This window comes from Doryrhamphus excisus, chromosome 12, assembly GCF_030265055.1.
Source record: "Doryrhamphus excisus isolate RoL2022-K1 chromosome 12, RoL_Dexc_1.0, whole genome shotgun sequence".
NCBI classification, from domain to species: domain Eukaryota; kingdom Metazoa; phylum Chordata; class Actinopteri; order Syngnathiformes; family Syngnathidae; genus Doryrhamphus; species Doryrhamphus excisus.
In genome coordinates this window covers 13336806-13355581 of record NC_080477.1, presented here as the reverse complement: position 1 = coordinate 13355581, position 18776 = coordinate 13336806, and the positions used below count along the sequence as shown (strand labels likewise).

The 18776-nt window shown below is 41.0% G+C and overlaps 2 protein-coding genes across 2 annotated transcripts; both read right to left on the bottom strand.

The window, feature by feature from the left end:
- Positions 1-722: 722 nt before the first annotated feature.
- Positions 723-11163, bottom strand: cmtr2 (cap methyltransferase 2). Its single transcript, XM_058089031.1, has 3 exons — positions 11129-11163; positions 4217-5494; positions 723-3588 (listed from the first exon to the last, which is right to left on the bottom strand). The coding sequence occupies exons 2-3, from the start codon at positions 5480-5482 to the stop codon at positions 2533-2535; spliced, it is 2322 nt and encodes a 773-aa protein (XP_057945014.1). The 5' UTR covers positions 5483-5494; positions 11129-11163; the 3' UTR covers positions 723-2532.
- A 635-nt stretch (positions 11164-11798) lies between these two features.
- slc38a8b (solute carrier family 38 member 8b) lies at positions 11799-18657 on the bottom strand. The gene is made up of 10 exons (XM_058089041.1): positions 17210-18657; positions 15836-16034; positions 14958-15114; positions 14790-14894; positions 14343-14400; positions 13473-13587; positions 13245-13392; positions 12956-13158; positions 12783-12834; positions 11799-12610 (listed from the first exon to the last, which is right to left on the bottom strand). The coding sequence occupies exons 1-10, from the start codon at positions 17396-17398 to the stop codon at positions 12508-12510; spliced, it is 1329 nt and encodes a 442-aa protein (XP_057945024.1). The 5' UTR covers positions 17399-18657; the 3' UTR covers positions 11799-12507.
- Positions 18658-18776: the final 119 nt, after the last annotated feature.

Genomic DNA, 18776 nt, shown 5'->3' with positions numbered 1-18776 from the left:
GATTATTTAATGCTTCTCTATTTGCTTGCCTAAAGCTAAATCTCCTAAACCATTTCTATTAATCTGAGTGGTTTGTTTGGGTGCATGGTAGAGGTGTCAGATTAGTGATGGTTGATTCAATAGTTTTTGTTTGCATGGAGATCCAGTTTTCAACTCTAATCCATAATGTCGAAAGAGTAAAGATCCCGGAGGCATTACACTGACAAATTATACAGAAGGCTGTGTGTAGTGTGCAAGACTTTCATCGAGCGTGCTGCTTCATTTAATATACACAAGCAAGCAAACTAACCCTGCAACATTAATACTTCTTTAAAGATGGAAGAAGTCTATAAGGAAGGAATTCATTAGTAAACTCATTGTCAAGCAATAGATAGCCAAAAGACACAAAGCTCCAGCGTGTCGTGGGACAAAATAACGCATTACTGGAGACAAGGAGCACTACAGGGTAGGCCGCAGTAGCTTACTAACCATCTGTGACTGACAGGAGGCTGTGCATTCAGCATCAGGGACTTTTGTTTGTTTAAATCTCCCCTAAAAACCCTCAGTGATTAGAGTTGCGCATGAGTGCTGATGAAATTTTTATCATATGCACACACGCCCACAATTAGAAATGAAATGTAGATACAAAATGCTCTGTAATACTCAATGCAGTTTGATGACAAAACTAGGAACTGCTGGAAAACCAAATACGATGTTTGAAAGGCACAAAAACACTCATAATATCCCAACTTTGTAAGTTTATTTTGCTTTTAATCCAAACAAAATTGCAAGAATATTGCTACCGTATCCAGCACTTTCATTCTTTCATTCATTTTATGCCGCTTATCTTCACAAGGTTTGGGGGCGTGCTGGAGTCTATCGCAGCTGTCTTCGGGCGAGAGGCGGGGTACACCCTGGACTGGTCGCCAGCCAATCACAGGGCACATATAGACAAACAACCATTCACACTCACATTCATACCTATGGACAATTTGTCGACAATTAACCTAGCATGTTTTTGGAATGTGGGAGGAAACCGTAGTACCCGGAGAAAATCCACACATGCACGGGAAGAACATGCAAACTCCACACAGAGATGCCCGAGGGTGGAATCGAACTCAAACATTAATTTCAATCATTTTGATTCAGAGTAAAAAAATTATATACATATATACTTTAGAAAAATTATCACCTCACACACAATTTTTGAGTCAGTTTAGAAATATACTGTAACAAAATGGAACCTCTAAAGTCAAATGCCCACAAGCAACAACAGTTGAAATTTAAATCCAAAAAAGGTCAATCAAAAAGCTTTAGCTTTGCTTTCGTGTGTCTTTCATGTCTTTATTCGCAAATCAGGCACACTCTCATCGTGTGTTGTTAGGAGAAGATGACCGTGAGGAGATGAAGAAAATAAAATAAGATCCAAGTACGTATGTGAAGTAAGCACACTCATATTCAAAGCATTCAAGGGACTGAACTGTATGCAGCTGTATGGAATCGCCAACATTCCAACTCTTTCTGTTTTGAGTACGCCGACAGAACACACAAGCTGTTCTTTTATACCACGATTGGTCACGATATGGTGATGGTGTTCTTATATTTTTGGGTTTAAAACAAAATGCAGTTTGGAGAGAGTTGCATAGAGTCCCTTTAGGAAAGGGGGAAAGTCAGGACAATTTCAAGGTCCCTTGGCTACCAAGGGACGCAAAAATTAATTAGCAATTAATTAATAAAGAAGAAGGGGGCATCATGAATTGAATGGCTGCATGATATGAAGAAACTTTTCTAAGAACGTCAAGCATTCGTGAAAGTTACAGGGAAGACTTCTTTAAGGAGATCTGGATGTAGGAATACATTGGTGGAGCTCTAGCAGGACTTCCAGGTTAAGTGAGACAACACTCGGCAAATCCAGTGTCTTCCAGGCTGGTCATTTTGTGTTGTGTTGGCTACCGTTTGACTGATGAGCCTCAAAAACTCACCATACTCTGTCAAGTGTTTGTTCTTCAAATGCCGTATCAAATTAAAACTTTTTAACATGCTATTCCCACAACTTAGTTTTTGTGGCATGTGTTGGCAGTTAAGTTCCACATGGCAGACATGATTGTTGTTTTTTTGGCCACATTATTTAGGGAAAGACACTACACTGCACTCATGGATGGCGGAGGGCTGCAGTAGTACTAGCCATAGGTAATCGGCGCTGAAAAGCATTTAGCGGCATATCAGAAATTAACAATAACAGAAATTGGCCTATACTGATTGGTGGATGATTTAGCGGAGCATCTCTAATTTGCAGAAAAACAATGTTAAAATGTAACATTGCCTGTACAGTTAAGAAGGTTGTACAATGGCGACAGTTTAACCCTGTAAAAGACTAAGTCTATTTCCATTATTATTATTATATGAAGAAGGATCATAATGAATTGATTTTGACCCGAGAGGTTTCAATGCGTCTGGATTATGGGCTAAACCTCTCTCTGCATTGCATCCCAAAATGTATTTTGTGATCCCAAAGTAAAATATAATATAAAATAAGGTTTCTTAAAGTCCGTCCTATGCCTGCATGAGCAAATGCAGCCTGTGACGAATGATTTCAGAGTTCATTGTCCACAAGAAGTCAGTCAATCCTCCAGTGAGCATCTCATCCATTGGCACAAATTGGAGCACCTGTGTGTCACACTTAGACTGACTTTGGCCTGTATCGTTTCCTTTTAGCAGCCCACTAATACAGTTCTGGACATCAAGCAGCACTGGGAGTATTTGGCTTGCGGCTTGAGGGCAAAAGCCGACGCACACAAGGACTGCTCCGACCAAGCCGGAAGGAGGCGGGGACCTGAATGTCATATAGCGGAAACAAGCGTGCAAGCAGAACACAAGTGCAGCCGAGACACGGGTGAGTGCAGACGACACAGGCAATAGCAGTGCATCTCCAGACGTCAGCCTCTGCAGTGACAATACAATGCAGCTCACGAGTTGATGCTGGTACTGTGGCTCCGCATCGTGCAGTATGCTACAGCCTCCTTGAGGATTAGGACACTCCGATGGAAACGTTACGACTAAATCCCCATTAAGGTCGCCACTAGTTTCCCACATCGAACGGCTGCCAAACACCAGACACTGCCTTTTCTTTTTGTTGCTTTCATTGTCACTGCAAAGACCTGCCGTGTCCGACAAAATGGAGGTGGCACTAAACACGTGGCATGACTCACAGGGAGACAGCTGATTCAAGTCTGCTGTTCGAGAGTTTTCAGATGAAGACACCTGGGTTTCATTCAAGTGATTTAACAAGAGTCCAGGACAGAATGGAGAGTTTTTGACTGCAGGCAGTGCAGCACCGACAATAACATACCAGGAATCCACATGATAGCCAATCAGGGGTCCTTGCAGCACACAGGCCACCCCATCGGTTGCACTGCTGTGTTGCTGTATCCATCTGGCATGGCAACCCCTCTCCACGCGATCCCTCCAGCTCAGGGATTGCAATTTCCTCCGCTCATTGAAGGAGCCTGTTTGCTTCTTCTGTCCCAGAGGGTGGCCTGCAGAGACGCGACAGCAGGCGGGGCTGATGGTGTTACGGGAGATCCATCGACTTCGAGGGAGGAACGTAACCTGAGCACACAAACACCGGGTCTTATCAACGTTGGATTGGCAGTGAACGTCTGGAGCGAACCCAGACACATGCTGTATACTGAATAGAAATAGTCATCCCTCATTACAATGCAATTCGAACATCTCTCCTTCACTCTATCGCAGTTTTTCAAAAATGTATTCATTCATTCATTCATTCATTTTCTACCGCTTTTTCCTCACGAGGGTCGTGGGGGTGCTGGAGCCTATCCCAGGTGTCTTCGAGCGAGAGGCGGGGTACACCCTGGACTGGTCGCCAGCCAATCACAAGGCACATATAGACAAACAACCATTCACACTCACATTCATACCTATGGACAATTTGGAGTCGCCAAATAACCTAGCATGTTTTTGGAATGTGGGAGGAAACATGCAAACTCCACACAGAGATGGCCGAGAGTGGAATTGAACCCTGGTCTCCTAGTCTGTGCGCTAACCACCAGTCCGCCGTGCCACCCAAAAATGTATTAATTAATTAATTAATGATTGCTGTTTCATGATTGACTAAGGCCTATCATTAGTCAAAAAAAGAATACTGAAAGACAAGTTATGTGTAGTATTCTGGTTACTAGGCGTCAGTAATGTTAGTAAACATATTGAGACTTCCTACCTGGAATCGTTGCAGGTATTCCTGAGCCGTAAAATCCCTGATGTAATCAAGCCTCTCCCTCTGCTCTGCGCTCATTCCTTCAAACAATCTCAAGTTTTCTGTGATGGTGTCCACCTGCAGAGTGTGAAAGTACAGGCACAACTCCTCATGCTGTGTGAGGAATGACGCTGGGATTGAGGATTCTGGGAAAAGCGCATCCCTTTCCGCTAGATATGGTCCGTAATTCCGAATGAGTTTGGAGAGCAGGGGCCTCACAGCTTCCTTGTTGTTGTAGTCGAGGCAAACAACGTAAACCTCAGAGTTCCCGGCTTTGCTCGTAGCAGGTTTGAAGACGCTGACAGAGCGGAAACAGCAGTTGAGCAGGTAGAGCAAGCAGATGGAAGAGTGTTCGTACAGGGTGAACATTTTAAGCACAAAGGAGCCGCTGGGGCTCAGAAGCAGCAAAGCGGCAGTGACCTCGCAGTAATGCAATGGTGCCACCAGTGCCTCTTGCTCATCGGGGTTCTCTTGACAGTCAATACTACCATCTGCCGTTACCAGATCAACTCTGCGCATGTTCGCTACAAATGTCTGCAATTCCAGGAGGTGCTTCTGGACCATGATGTCGCCCGTGTTATCTGAGCCAAAGAACCACCATGGCAGAGTGTTGGCGATTAACCGATCATCTGCGATGGTCGTGCCTCCGGCGTTGGCCTCATGGTATGGGTTGAGCGTGTTGGCACCCCAGCTCCAGTCACAGTAGCGTGTTGACTTGTTGGTTTTGATGTAGTGGTTCAGCGCACTTATGAAAGCCCCAGGCGCTTCACACAGGTGAACCGTGTTTAGTTCCCCGGAGTGGAGTGCCACCTCAGGAAGAGGAGAGAAGGTTCCAAGGATCTCATAGAACTTGCACCAAGCCTGAGTACAGATTTCTGCGTTGCCAGTGGATCGCACGGCGGCGATGACCTTCCCAGCACGGTTGGTGGAGTTGGTGTGCTGATGCCACACTTGGATGTTCTTATCACTGAGCTGGTTCTTCACAGCATTAAGTGACACCTTCAGGGCTTGAAGGTGGCAATTTTGAACTTTTGCAGAATGTCTGAAGGTGACGCTGGTATTTGGGAGGCACCACTCGCCGTTGGACGGTTTGACATAGGTTTTAAATTTACTGAATAGACCATTAATCTCAGTCAGCGTTTCAGCATCACAAGCCGTCATCTTGCTCACTTGATGCTGATGCTGATGCTGCCTGCCAACTTTCTTCCTGGTGCCATTGCCTGAGTTCATCCTCCTCACCAACTGTGGGAGAACAACATGTTTGTTAGAATACAAATACACTGACAAACACATTCATAGTTTGTGATTTTGTCCAATAAAGAGCTCGTTGTTAACCTGTGCTTGCTTGGAAAATTGAAAATTAGTGAAAGAAAAAAAAAGACGGTATAGGAAGGATTTTACAAGAAATTACGCAAATAAAAGCCATCATTTTTCACGGCATACATGACTGGTGTGGAATAACTATGGCAGTTCATTGTTATGTGATACCCTGGAGTAAAATGCACACTGCAATTCCTTCCCTTCCACATTTAAAGGAGACCTACAGTACTTCTCTGTTGCAGTGAACTTGACAATGTAAACTTACAAAAGCTTTTGGTTTGCAGTACATTATGGATGATAAGATAACGTGGAATATATTTCATAAGATAGCCAGGCTGTATCCCGCCTGTGTCTGTGCGTGTGTGTACAGTATATGGAGATTTCGGGGGAGTTGTCAACACAATGTATGGCATAGCAGGCAGTGCTTCAATGGCGGACTATTTAAACAGCTAAACAAGTAATAATGGACATTCCGACCTCGTAGTTTGAATTTTCAGAAGATTTTTTTGTCAAGTGTACACTATTTAGAGACGTAAACAATCGTCAACTCGCTGATGGTACTTACCGGAATCCTCTGCAGTACATAACCGGAAAACACGCTGTCACGTGATCATTTTACAAACCCCCGCGCATGCGCTAGCAAGCGCCTCGTGGGCGTGTCCATTTTTAAATTAAAATTTAGCTCTTTTTTAACTTTATGGAGCACACAGACAAGAGGAACATGGCAAAATATAATTTTTACTTGTGTTGACAGACAGACATTCAGATTAATTATATTTATTTTTGTGTTAATTTATCGATATAATATTAGATATTGTATACGCGAGATGCTTTAAATCATCACCCAATATGTGATTGTAAATAAGTAATTACAGAAAAGATTATCACATAAATCATCTATTTTTTTCATAGTCAGATGCAATCAAGCTGTTAGTTTTACTCGCATTCACCAAATGAATCACACCACATCTGCTTCTTTATGGCCTCTTAAATATGTCCCTAGACATTTGTCTTCATAGCCTCACTAATTTGTCGATGAATTTACATAAATCTTGCCTACATTGTGGTGCCAGGTCACTTTGACAAATCACATTGTTTACAATATGTCAGACTAATAGTGCAATATGTTGAGCTGTAGTTTCGATGCCTTTTGTCTGATTGGGCTGTGCTGTTTTTAGACCGAGTAGGCTTGTGGGAGCAACTTTACAGAGTGTGAGCTGATCTGTGTGAGCATGTTACATAATTATTAGAGCTCCCTCGCATGTCAGCTGATGCAAAGTGACTTTTGCGATATAGTGTACCAGAGAATGAACATTATAGATGTTTATTTTCTCTGCTTCAGGGCTATTTCTTATATAGACACACAGCAGAGCGTACTGCATGTGAGTAAATTAGGTTTTGGTAAGAGATGGAGGACTTGCGGGCTTAAAGCAAAAAGCAGGACACCCACAGAGGGAGACTTATTCATAAGTAATGGACCTCTGGGATATACAGGTGCAATTAGGATTTCCAAAAATGGTGGCTGTAAACATTTTGTCTTTCCATTTGCGCTATACCAGTGGCACACCTCTTGTAATATTAATGTGTACACTTGGTTGTCCCTTTTCTAAACTCAGTTCTGTACAAATACAGTATTGTAAACTGTGGAGGAAATACACAATTACTTCATATGTAATGGCGGTTTTCATATATTGTGTTTTATATTTTATATTATATTTCATATATAAGTTTCTGTTTTCAATTGATAGCAACTCTCTTTGTGCATCCATCATTCTTCATTGTCTGGTACAAAATTGTACTTGTAGGTAAATGTACCTCTCAGGGTTTAATACAGTAGTCCTGTATGACACTTCAATACAAATATATAATATACTATATAATCTGACGACTAATCTTGGATGAGGAATTTCTATATATGTGCGTGTGCTTCTGTATCACAAGTGATATTGGAGATTGAGGTCATAAAGGTCGTGCTTGTCCATGAAAAAGATTACATGTGCTCTGGGAATATGAGGAAAATCCAGCAACTACACTGCCAGTGGTGGATTATTACTTCATAGCAACCATTGGAATACTGTATGTAACTGTACTGTATGTAACAGGGTCAGTTAAGCATTGTGTTATCATTACACAAAATAGGTTAAATAAGTTAAATAATAATGCTTGATGTCTTTTCCTAATGTACAGTCAAAATTTGGAACATCAGTATGTATCCGTGCGCTAATTGATGCCATACTTCCCGCCTATAAATAAGGGACGTGCCTTAAGTACTTCCCTTTTGCTGTTGATTTCTATAAGAGAGGGGCACATTGTATGGAGTACTTGTTTTATTTAAGTAAAGTGCCGCTCCGAAGCAACCCTGGTGTGCTTTATTTAAACCATACACAACGTCAAGGCAACATTTATAGTGGTGTTTGCCCCCTCCCTGATTTCTTATTGTGTGGAAAAAGTGATTGCCCCTGTTTAAACATAATCTAATGGGAAAGGTTATAAGCAATTTCTAAAGCTTTGGGACTCCAACAAACCACAGCGAGAGCCATTATCCGCAACTGTTGAAAACATGGAACAGTGGTGAACCTTCCCAGTGTCCGGCCAATCAAAATTAGCTCAAGAGTGTTGCGGCGACTCATACAAGAGGTCACAAAAGACCCCACAACAACATCTAAACAACTGCAGGCCTCAATTGGCTTAGTTAAGGTCAGTGTTCAGACACTGGGCAAAATCAGCCTGCATGAGTTCCACTGCTGAACAAAACTAAGATTAAGGCTTGTCTCAATTTTGCAAGAAAATATATTGATGATCTCTAAGACCTCTGACAAGACAAAAGTTGAACCTTTTGGATGCAGCATGTTTCTATTCTATGTAGTTGCTCATCTTCTATACTGATCATTTCTGAGTAGAAAAAAACAGACAATACAGCAGTGGTAGTCTTACCTAGCATCAGTTGATCATGCCGCACACATACAAGGTGAAAGAAGCCCCTCCTTCATCTGCGCTCATTGCCACTGCAGCCATTACCATGCAAGGTTCACACCACAGGTCAAAGACCTTCTCTCAGCACTCTAATCAAGGCCAGCTTCAGAATGATGGACGTATCCTATCTGCATCCATGATGATCTCAATCCGGCAGTCATACCCTTGATGCTTAGAAACAAATGTCACATGGATACACATCCACAGGATGTGGATGTCAGGCATACAACATACAGAAAGGTCACTTATCACCTCCACACACACAGTGAAGGAACTCCAGCCCCATCCATTACACTCCAGTCCCTTTTTGTGACATTCTTATCAGGAACAATTAAACATTTAAGAGACATGGCGCCACAAATTAGCACCGCAAGAGGCGGACATTACGAGTAATTTCTCGATAACGCAGTAGCTACAGGGGACGGAGGTGTAATGAATGTTGCAAAGGAAAATGAAAACATAATCTAATATAGGGAATGAAAGATGGTTTTTAGTGGTTGCTGGAGTGAGATGGTAATGACCTGTCTGTCTGTTCACTTTGATTGAAGTATCTCAGCAGATGTTTGATTAGACTTTAAAGGTTGACTCTTAAAGTCTTGGATTATTGCTAATTAATCTGTGACAGTCACACTTCCAGATGATATACAGTATGCAAAAGGTATTGGGCCTCTATTATTATTATTATATTATTATGCTATGTTGATCACATATGACTATTAATCATCAGCGTGCAGACCTCCACCATGGCACACCATGGCGTTTTGTGTTTGTAATCGCACCAAAGTGCAAGCAAGGCGAGTATTTTGTTGCTCTATCTATTGCCGCACAAAATAAGATTTAAAAAAAATAAAATAAACAAATTAAGAATAAAGACAATAAATAAATCAATCAGTAATAAATAAGTAAAATAATAATAAAACAGCAAATGAGAAAAACGTAAGAAACCACATACAGTTGGTAGAGAAATTATTTTTTTCAGATTCAAATATACAGTATTAACAGTTATTTAACCTTTGACATGAACATTAATGAAACTTAATAATTTTACCCAATTAGCAAGTTAGCATCGTACTCTAGGAGCAGCGTCGTAACTTTAACAACATGTTTGATGAGATGCTTTATCTTGACATGTATTTTCCGTTTTATTCCAAATCATTTCCTGCATTTATTTGTACCCAGCGTCATAAGCCTTTAGCTTCATTGCTAATCCAAAGCAAAACAGGGCGGGGTAACAGGGTAGGGTAACAGTATGGGCGGGGCAAAATCATGTTAATTGTGTCCGGTGTGCACACAGCTTTAAGCTGTCATTTCAACATTAAACTTTGGTATCAAGGTGGGGACCTCAAACTAGCGTCTCGCGGGCCGCATTTGGCCCGTGGGCCGCAAGTTTGAGACCCCTGCCCTAGAGGCTCAAGGACTAGATACCCGAGTCATCTCAACTGGCTCCTCTCACTGTGAAGGAGCAGCAGTTCTACTCTGAACTCCTCCCGAATGACCCTCGCCTTATCCCTTAGCATCATATCACTGCAGTAAAGGATGTTTTCTATGCATCTTTTATAGTTTGAAGGAGATATATATGTGATATGTCAAAATGATTGCTACATAAAAGTCACTGATGGCTTAGACTTGTGAACATCAGTGTACACTACTGACTTTCCGAGGTGGACCGTCTCAGTTAACTTTTCCCAAAGGATTAAAAATGAGTCATGCTGATGCTTGTAAGTTAGCGCTGCTCTTACAAACTTGGGCCAGTTTACGCAAAGGCAGCTAAGGGAGTTGATGTGGTTTTCAAGGATTTTTTACGCATTTAGTGGATTAAGTCATGTGGCCAGCAGGTTGAAATAATGTATAATCTCCCATGGGCTCAACACAAGCAGCATCTAAGTCTCTCGTGGATGAGAACTGCACTTCATGGATGGTTTATAGTTTAATTATAATAATTACTCTACTGTATTTGTGCTCAGAGGGAGATGCCTTTTGTATTTCTTGGCCTTGATCTAGGATGATGTGCCTCTCGGCACACATGTCAGTGATTCTTTGTTTTTTTTTTCTGCTGCATGGCATTAATCAGTCATGCAGTAACGTCCATGAGCATGTGCACTACCATAATTCACTGGTGGCAGTGGCAGTGATATTCAGCATTCCTTAAACAGTCTTTTGCCCAGTCACACTAAAAGTCATATCAGTCAAAAGATCTGACACGTGAGAAAGATATGATGGTGAGAAAATAGCTTTAGCTACAACATATACATTATACAGTTTTAGTTTCAGTTTTCAGTTTAGAGAGGGAAACATTCCGTTTGAAAATAATGCAGTATAATGCAGTATAATGTATGAATGAATGCCTCATCTAAAAATATCATTTATAAAAGATGCAATACTGCCCCCTGGCAGCTCCAAGATGAAAGTATTTTTGGATTTCAAATTTATAGCCGCTCAACCTCCTTCGCTCCAAATTACACGCCACAAAATATAAGAACACCACAGTCAAAAGCATGCAGTGGTCTTCTGGAAAGACATTGTACAAAATGTTTATATTCTTCACAAATACAAATTCAAAAAAACTGACGTAGACGTGATTACCGTAGACCAGTGTTTCTTGTTTTCCAGCAATGTTTCCCAAGCCTTGACACATCCAATATGGCGGCAAAGTTGACGTGTCACACCAGTGGGCCTAGCCACTCGATGCGACGTCTGTATGACGGTTGTCACTAGCAATCCATCCCGGAAACGCAATCGGTTCTACGTCTCTCGTTCCTTCGCTTTTTTTTCTGACAGCGCTTGAACGTATGAACATAAATGGTCATACTTTATATGTGTAATATATTAGGGGTAACTATTATTATTATAATACCTAGCTAGCACGTACTGTATTAGTGTAATATAGATATTCGCCAGCAGAGGGCGACACAGGCATCAGGTAAATATTGCGTAGTGACATCGGTTATGGCTGACAGTAGCCCTAGGTAGCCACTTATTTGCAATAAAGAGCTTATTAATCAACCCCATTGTAACTCCAGTGGACGCTACCGTACATTTGAAAGCGAGGGCGCCCTTTGCAATATCTAACTATGACAACAACCTTAATATACTACATTGCCACATTAAATACATATAACTTCAATAACTTCATATGGTATACATGTTTAATTGAATACAAAAAATGTGTGGTTTTATTTTGTTTATTTAAATTACACTTCATACAATAACACACACAAATAAAACCAATAAGACATGAATGTGACCCAGATGATATCACAGACACTTAAAAAAAATGTAATGTTCAGTTGTGCAAAACAGAAGAGCGTCATCCATCACCCTGAAGTCATGACTCCTACTACTACTACTGCTACTACTACTACTACTACAGTAGTAGCAGAGAGTGAGGCCCTATCCACAAGGGAACATTCCCGGGATTTTATTTATTTTTTGGTGGGCTAAAAAAATGTTGCATCCACACTGTGCTGGATTAGTTAATAGCTGCAACCAGACAAGAACGCTTCAATGGATGAAAACGATGTAATGCACAAGGCACACCTACTATGTGTGGTGCTGTAAACAGACACACAAATGGAACCATGTGACACACCAAACAATAGAAGGAGAAAGAACGCATGTGCATAAATCTTTTGGTTTTTAAGGCTAATCTAAATTGACAAAAAAGTGGAATTACATTTTGGAGAAAATATCAGGAGAATGTCAGCTGGATGTTATGTTGTCTTGTCATCAAAGCTCACTTTTTGTCACATAATGACGACGGGTCGGTGCTGAAATAGTTTCTGAAAATATATTTAACCACGGTTTTGCTGTTTATACAAAATTTTCAGATTTCCCACTCTGGAAGCCATTTACAAAAATAGAGGCACCCAGAAAACTGTTCCATGTGGATGAGAGGCTGAAACGTTAAAATACTTTGCTGTTTTGATCTGAAAACATTTCCATGTGACTAGCCCCTGAGATACTCAGAATTTGCGTAGAAGCTCCATGACAGCAATCGTCGTACTTTGTCCAAAGATGAAGGCTCCGACAACAATCGTTACGATTCCCCAGATGGTTAAAACAATCCTGAAAAAGGTGTTAGAACTGGGTGTTACAAAAAGGAGACAACTGAAAAACCTTGAAAAAGAACATAGTAAGTCACATGTAAGCTGTGTGACAACAGTGTTACTGCCACTCACAGCACGTTTTGCTATTAATATGATTTCATGAATGTGTGCAAATGTATGCGTGTACTCACCTGACTCTTGGACTCACAGGTTCATTTTGCATGATGAACACCAAGCAAAGACCTGTGACACAAGACAGACACCTCTTCCTTATTTATTTATCAAAATCGAGTGCAATTATTCAAAGGCCAGCTTTTGAAAGGTGGCTGATCGATTGTTGAAAAAAACAACACTGATGCCATACCAGGAAAGATGAAGATGAAGAAGGCACTGATTCCTCCAATGACGCTGATGACTTCACCCATGTCGGGGACAAACATGGCGATTAGAAGAGTTATAGTGATCCAGATCACAGTGAGAAGCACCCTGCAGCGACTCTCAAAGGAGTTTGTGACGATTCCACGTCGACGTCTTTGGACCCGCACAATCAGGTTCAAGATGACAGACCTATGTGGGGCACACTAGCACACATTGAAAAACAAACCTATAGTCTTTTGCTGCCAACTGCAGACGAATACTCTGGTGTTTCATACCTCCCTAAAAGAAGAATAATAGGATAGATGGTAATGATTGATATTCCAAAAAGCAGTCTAGAAATGATCATGACGACATCATTCCCTGGATATGACATCAAGATATCGGAAGCAACCACTCGACCAAATGTCATGAAGCCATACACTCCTGATGATGCCAAGAGTGGACACAGGTTAGCATCTTTCAGTGGAACTCATACTGCTTGATGTTCTTTGACGTCAGCTCACCAGTCAGAGTGTAGATGAGCAGACAGAAAAGCATGGAGATGACAGAAATGACCACCCAGTGCATGATCTTCTGGTTCTCCATGCTACTGTAGATGGCTATACAGGCTTCATGACACTGTGAACACAATCAAACAAGCAGATGCATTTAAGAAATTGAGGAAATCTCGGTTCTAGTGCATCCCGAATAGTCCAAAATATCTGAATATGAGATTCAGTCGGAACTAAGGTGGCAACCCATAACTGTGAATGACTGGTTTATTTGTGCTTTCTTAATTGTAAAAGATCATATACATACAGCGCATATTTTTGGCATTGTACATTACATTTTCCACATGATATGTGATGAATAATGTGATGACATTATTATTATTTATTCTAAATTATTTAAATTATTTGTACAAATTACTGTTTACGCTGTGCATTGTTCATATTTGATGTAATCTATTTATTCTCTACATTATTATTTATTATTTATTATTTTACTGGAGCCAGGCAACAACATTTTGTTGGCAATTTCACTGCTGTGTTATTGTGCAATGACAATAAAGAAAGTCTATCTATCTATCTATCTATCTATCTATCTATCTATCTATCTATCTATCTATCTATCTATCTATCTATCTATCTATCTATCTATCTATCTATCTATCTATCTATCTATCTATCTATCTATCTATCTATCTATCTATCTATCTATCTATCTATCTATCTATCTATCTATCTATCTATCTATCTATCTATCTATCTATCTATCTATCTATCTATCTATCTATCTATCTATCTATCTATCTATCTATCTATCTATCTATCTATGATGCCACCTTTGATATAAGAGAATGATTCCGCATTTTAACCACAAGAAGATCCTACCTGGAAACCAAAGCAGATGGTCGGCACAACACTGAACATGGACGCCCACGATCCTATACTGTAAAGACATGAACATGACTTCCTGTCCAAGACATGGTAAAAATGTGAATTCATGGGAAATAACTGGAAATCTGCACAATTAACCTAACATGCATCGTTTTTCATTGTGGGAGGAAATTGGAATTCCCCTGAAAACAAGCAAATTCCACACAGAGAATTCCAAACGGAGATTCCACAAACCCACGTCACCTGACTGTTTTTCATGCAATTTTGATACCACTTATACTACTACTGATACTGTTCAGGGTCATTGGTGAGATGGAGTCTATCCCAGCTCACTTGGGGTGAGAGTCGGGGTACAGTCTGGACTCGTTGCCAGTCAATCACAGGTTATACTTAGAGGTCAGAAATGTGAACAATATAATACATGAAACCACAATGGCTGACCCTTGACTGTGCTCTGGTGTTACAATGGCAGTGTGGTTCTCCATCAGGTAGTATTTGACGATCACTGCCACACACAGGTAGGTTGCAGCCAGTGTCCCCAGCACACTGCGGAGGAGAGAAATAAGAGTTAAATGACAAAAATATCACGTGAGAGAGATTGTCACATACCTTGTGTATTTTTGGATGCCAATTTCCTTTGGGATGGAAAGTGGTAGGATGATGACAAGACACAGGACAAAGAGGGCAAAGCGCTGATCAGTGTACCAGTGATAGGGCATCTCCTCTTCACCTGACCCGGTCACCGTCTCAAACAGAGAAATACACACTGGAGAAGACACAATTGTGGGAATGAACAGAACAGAAATACCTCCAAGATGAACACAAGCCTTTTAAGATTTTTTTTTTACTAATGCATACTGGTAGAATAATGAAAGCGTGTGCATTTGTGTGCACTGACTGCATATTATCACACTAAGTGCGTGAGCCCATCTGCACTCCTCTGCTGAATGTTCTGATCAAAATGTGATGTGTGTTTAGGGTGTGTTTATAAATCCAATCAAATGCTCTGTTTAAAATGTGAACAAAAACGTTTAAGGGATTAAAATGATTTCAGATGAACAAGGGGACCAAAAGAAAAATTGAAAACGACGTTGCATCTATGCTTCCCAGCACATGTTTATCCTAATACTAGCTAGAATGAAAATGAAATTGCAGATGGATTTGTGTTCTGAAATTAGATTCATATTCCTCTCTGGATAAACTCCTACAAATGATTTGATGACACATTAATGTGCTGCAAAACAAGTCATTTTAATAATTAGCTATAAGCAAAAAAATAATCAAAAATCATCAGTTTTCTTTACATCTACATGGATGATCGTGAATACAAAGTAAAGGAGAGACTTTGATGGTATCAGTGATATGCGGTCAGGGGAAGGAGGTGAGGCAGAACCTAAAAAAAAATTAAACAATTCAAAACCTTGTTATTTTATCACATCAGTGAAAATCAAAGACCACTCCATGACATCACATCACATGACCCTCACATTTCTCTAGCTGGTCCTGCACCACCACCAGGAAGGCGACGCATATCATGAAGAGGTTGAAGCAGAAACAGACCTCACACAGTTGCCCGACCGCACGTCCACACACTTCTCTCACCACATCCTGGTAGGTCTTTTGTCTGCTGACGGACGAGGAATAGCCGAGGATGACCAGTCCACTGATGAGGAACACCAGAGATACCTGCCCACGCAGACAAGACTCTCAATACATTATTGTGAAGCATACTGATGATGGGACAGAATATGAACCTCCGCGCAGGTTGCAGACCCCACAAAAGTGGTCTTAATCTTGAGTAATCAGACATAAAGAACTCTGGATTTATGCTCAGAACCGGTCAAGACCAAACCTGTGGGAATAGCAGTGTCTTATCTACACTACAATGTGATTTCTTTGTAAATATAATGTCCAGGATTCAGCGCTAGTGGGTTAAGTGGTTTTTAGTGGAGGAGTTTCTCAATTGTCATTGTATGCAGCAGATTCCTCCAGCCGTGTTGTTTGGTCTAGAGACAGTGCCACTGAGGAAAAGACAGGAAGCAGAACCGGAGGAAGCAGAGATGAGGATGATGAGGTTCTCATTGGGAGTGACCAGGATGGATAGGATCAGGAACGAGTACATCAGAGGGACATTACATGTTAGAGGCCTTGGAGATAAAGTCAGAGAGGCCTGACTGAGATGGTTAGAGTCCAGATGAGACATAGTGAATATATTGGTAGAAGGATGCTGCGTTTAGAGCTGCCAGGTAGGAGGTGTAGAGGAAGACCAAAGAGGAGGTTTATGGATGTAGTGAAGGAGGACATGAGGGTAGTTGGTGTGAGAGAGTCAGATGCAGAAGACAGGATTGGATGGAGGCGACCCCTGAAGGGAAAAAACGAAAGAGTGGTCCAACATTCAAATATATTCTTCCTGCTTAAGCTGTGCTGCATTAGTTTTTGTTGAGTCAAAGTAAAAATTAGTTGGAAAAAAATCTGTTTATCATTTATTTATATGCACTAGTATATGTCAATTAAGTATGTCAGTAAGGGAGGACAACAAAGCCTCCTGTAACGTGTCCTTACCGGGCCTTAATTCGGGCCCTTGGTCTACTTGGAAACTCCATGCAGTGTAAGTGAGTAGAAGCAATACAATGACACATGATGGTCTAAAGTGGCAGCTTCATTAACACTCACCTGTGAAACACTTGAGCCTCTTTCACGCCAAGGAGACAAATCACTTGTGTGTATACAGTACATAAGGCCAAAACATAAATAGATCTAACCTCAAGATCTTTTCAGTGAATATTTAAGATCAAGTGAAGATTGCAGGCCCTGTATTAAAATATTGTAGACTAGTTGCTCACTACAGTAATTGCACTTACCAGCTCCACACTAACAGCAGTAGTCACTCCCCCCGCCTTCTGGAAGGCCCAAGGGAAGTTCAGTAGTCCAGCTCCGAGTGCAGACTTCAGCATGATGAACACGGCACCAAAGGATCCGAGTTGTGGGGGATCAGAATGAGATGCGGATCGAGCCAGGAGGCTGATGCTCTCCCTTGCCAGTTCCTCCATGATACGCTATACTCTGCAATGCTTACTCTCACTTTCTCTGGGCTCAACTAATGTGTCCAAACTGGTCCAGCTGCTGTCTGGGTCATTCTGCTCTGTTTCACAAGTGATCCCAGTGAGGGACCAAGCATGAAGATATACGCTCCTGCACAGACTTGTGCCACGTGGTCTAATTGGACATTGGGACCGCTAAACATTTCACTGTGAGGTGAGAAATGTATCACCAAGCTGTCTGCCTGTCTGCCTGAGTACGTCGAATTTTGACCACGAAGTTGGATTGACTTGAAAATTTTCAATGCACTCGACAAAGCACCCACTGTAACTTTAGGGTGTCTTTTATTACTACAGAATTTGGTACGTAATAATTGTCCATAAGTCAATAAACATTTATCCAATGATTATTAAACTTTGAAGATATCTGTGTTACATGTATGCTAGCATGTCTTCCAAAGCGTTTTGACCACAACCCATTGGGGTCACCAAACGATATCAGTATAGATTGCGTTTGCAGCCTCCCAAATGCTACGGTCTCGAATTTAATCGCCAAATCACACTACTTTAATCGGTTTCTTAAAATAAAGCATACATTTGTACTTGTGCAACAAGCAAAGCAGAATCTTCTTCCTTTGTTTGTATGTGACAAAGACAAACAATATGTAAATAGTTTGTTTGCTAGAAATACAAAAAGCAACTGTCACCCAAAGAAGTCATCATTAAATATATATTTTTAATGCCTGCAGTTGTTTTCGATTAAAAGTCAACTTGTTTAATGTTTTTTACACTTAGGTGACACGATGCCAAGATTTATGAAAATGTTATCGTTAATGACGTTTCTAATTTCCTTGCTTCCACTGAGGAAAATCCAAACAAATGTCCAACAAGGTAATTGTCCACTTCATTATTAAGAATTATATGAACAGATGGCTGTCATGAGGCAAAGCTTACATGATCTCAGCATTTGTTTATGCCCTGCTCATATAGAATAGATAGAACAAGTCTTATGTGGACTCCGTAATCCTGAACATGGTTGACGTTGTACACCATCTGTTGTCCACAAGAGAGTGCAGGTCTTAACCCTCAATATGAATGAAATTGGATGAGGGGCAGGGGGTGGGGGGTAGGTTGCCATGTTTTGACCATTCCAACACTGCACAATATGATGATATAAACTCTATTATATATAAACTCTCTGACCTCCCCCAAGCTCTGCGGGCCGTGGGTGGAATACATTAAAACAGACCGTTTTCACGGGGACCACAACATCCAAAGAAATACAGCTGAATAGGTGCACATTCTGGAAGAACTCGAAAGCTTTCTGCTTTCAGCTTGTTATCGTGTGTAGCTGCTCTATAGGAGTCCACAACTCAATAGAAAGGGCTAA

Bases quoted from the DNA above. Each gene is read 5' to 3' on its own strand.
- cmtr2 (XM_058089031.1), bottom strand. From the start codon at position 5,482: ATGAACTCAGGCAATGGCACCAGGAAGAAAGTTGGCAGGCAGCATCAG. The intron at 3,589-4,216 runs GTAGGAAGTCTC...TTGTGTGCTCAG, and splicing joins AATACCTGCAACGATTCCAG to GTTACGTTCCTCCCTCGAAG.
- slc38a8b (XM_058089041.1), bottom strand. From the start codon at position 17,398: ATGGAGGAACTGGCAAGGGAGAGCATCAGCCTCCTGGCTCGATCCGCA. The intron at 15,115-15,835 runs GTGAGGGTCATG...TGTCTTCTCCAG, and splicing joins GCAGGACCAGCTAGAGAAAT to TGTGTATTTCTCTGTTTGAG. The intron at 13,393-13,472 runs GTGAGCTGACGT...TGGCATCATCAG, and splicing joins GCTCATCTACACTCTGACTG to GAGTGTATGGCTTCATGACA.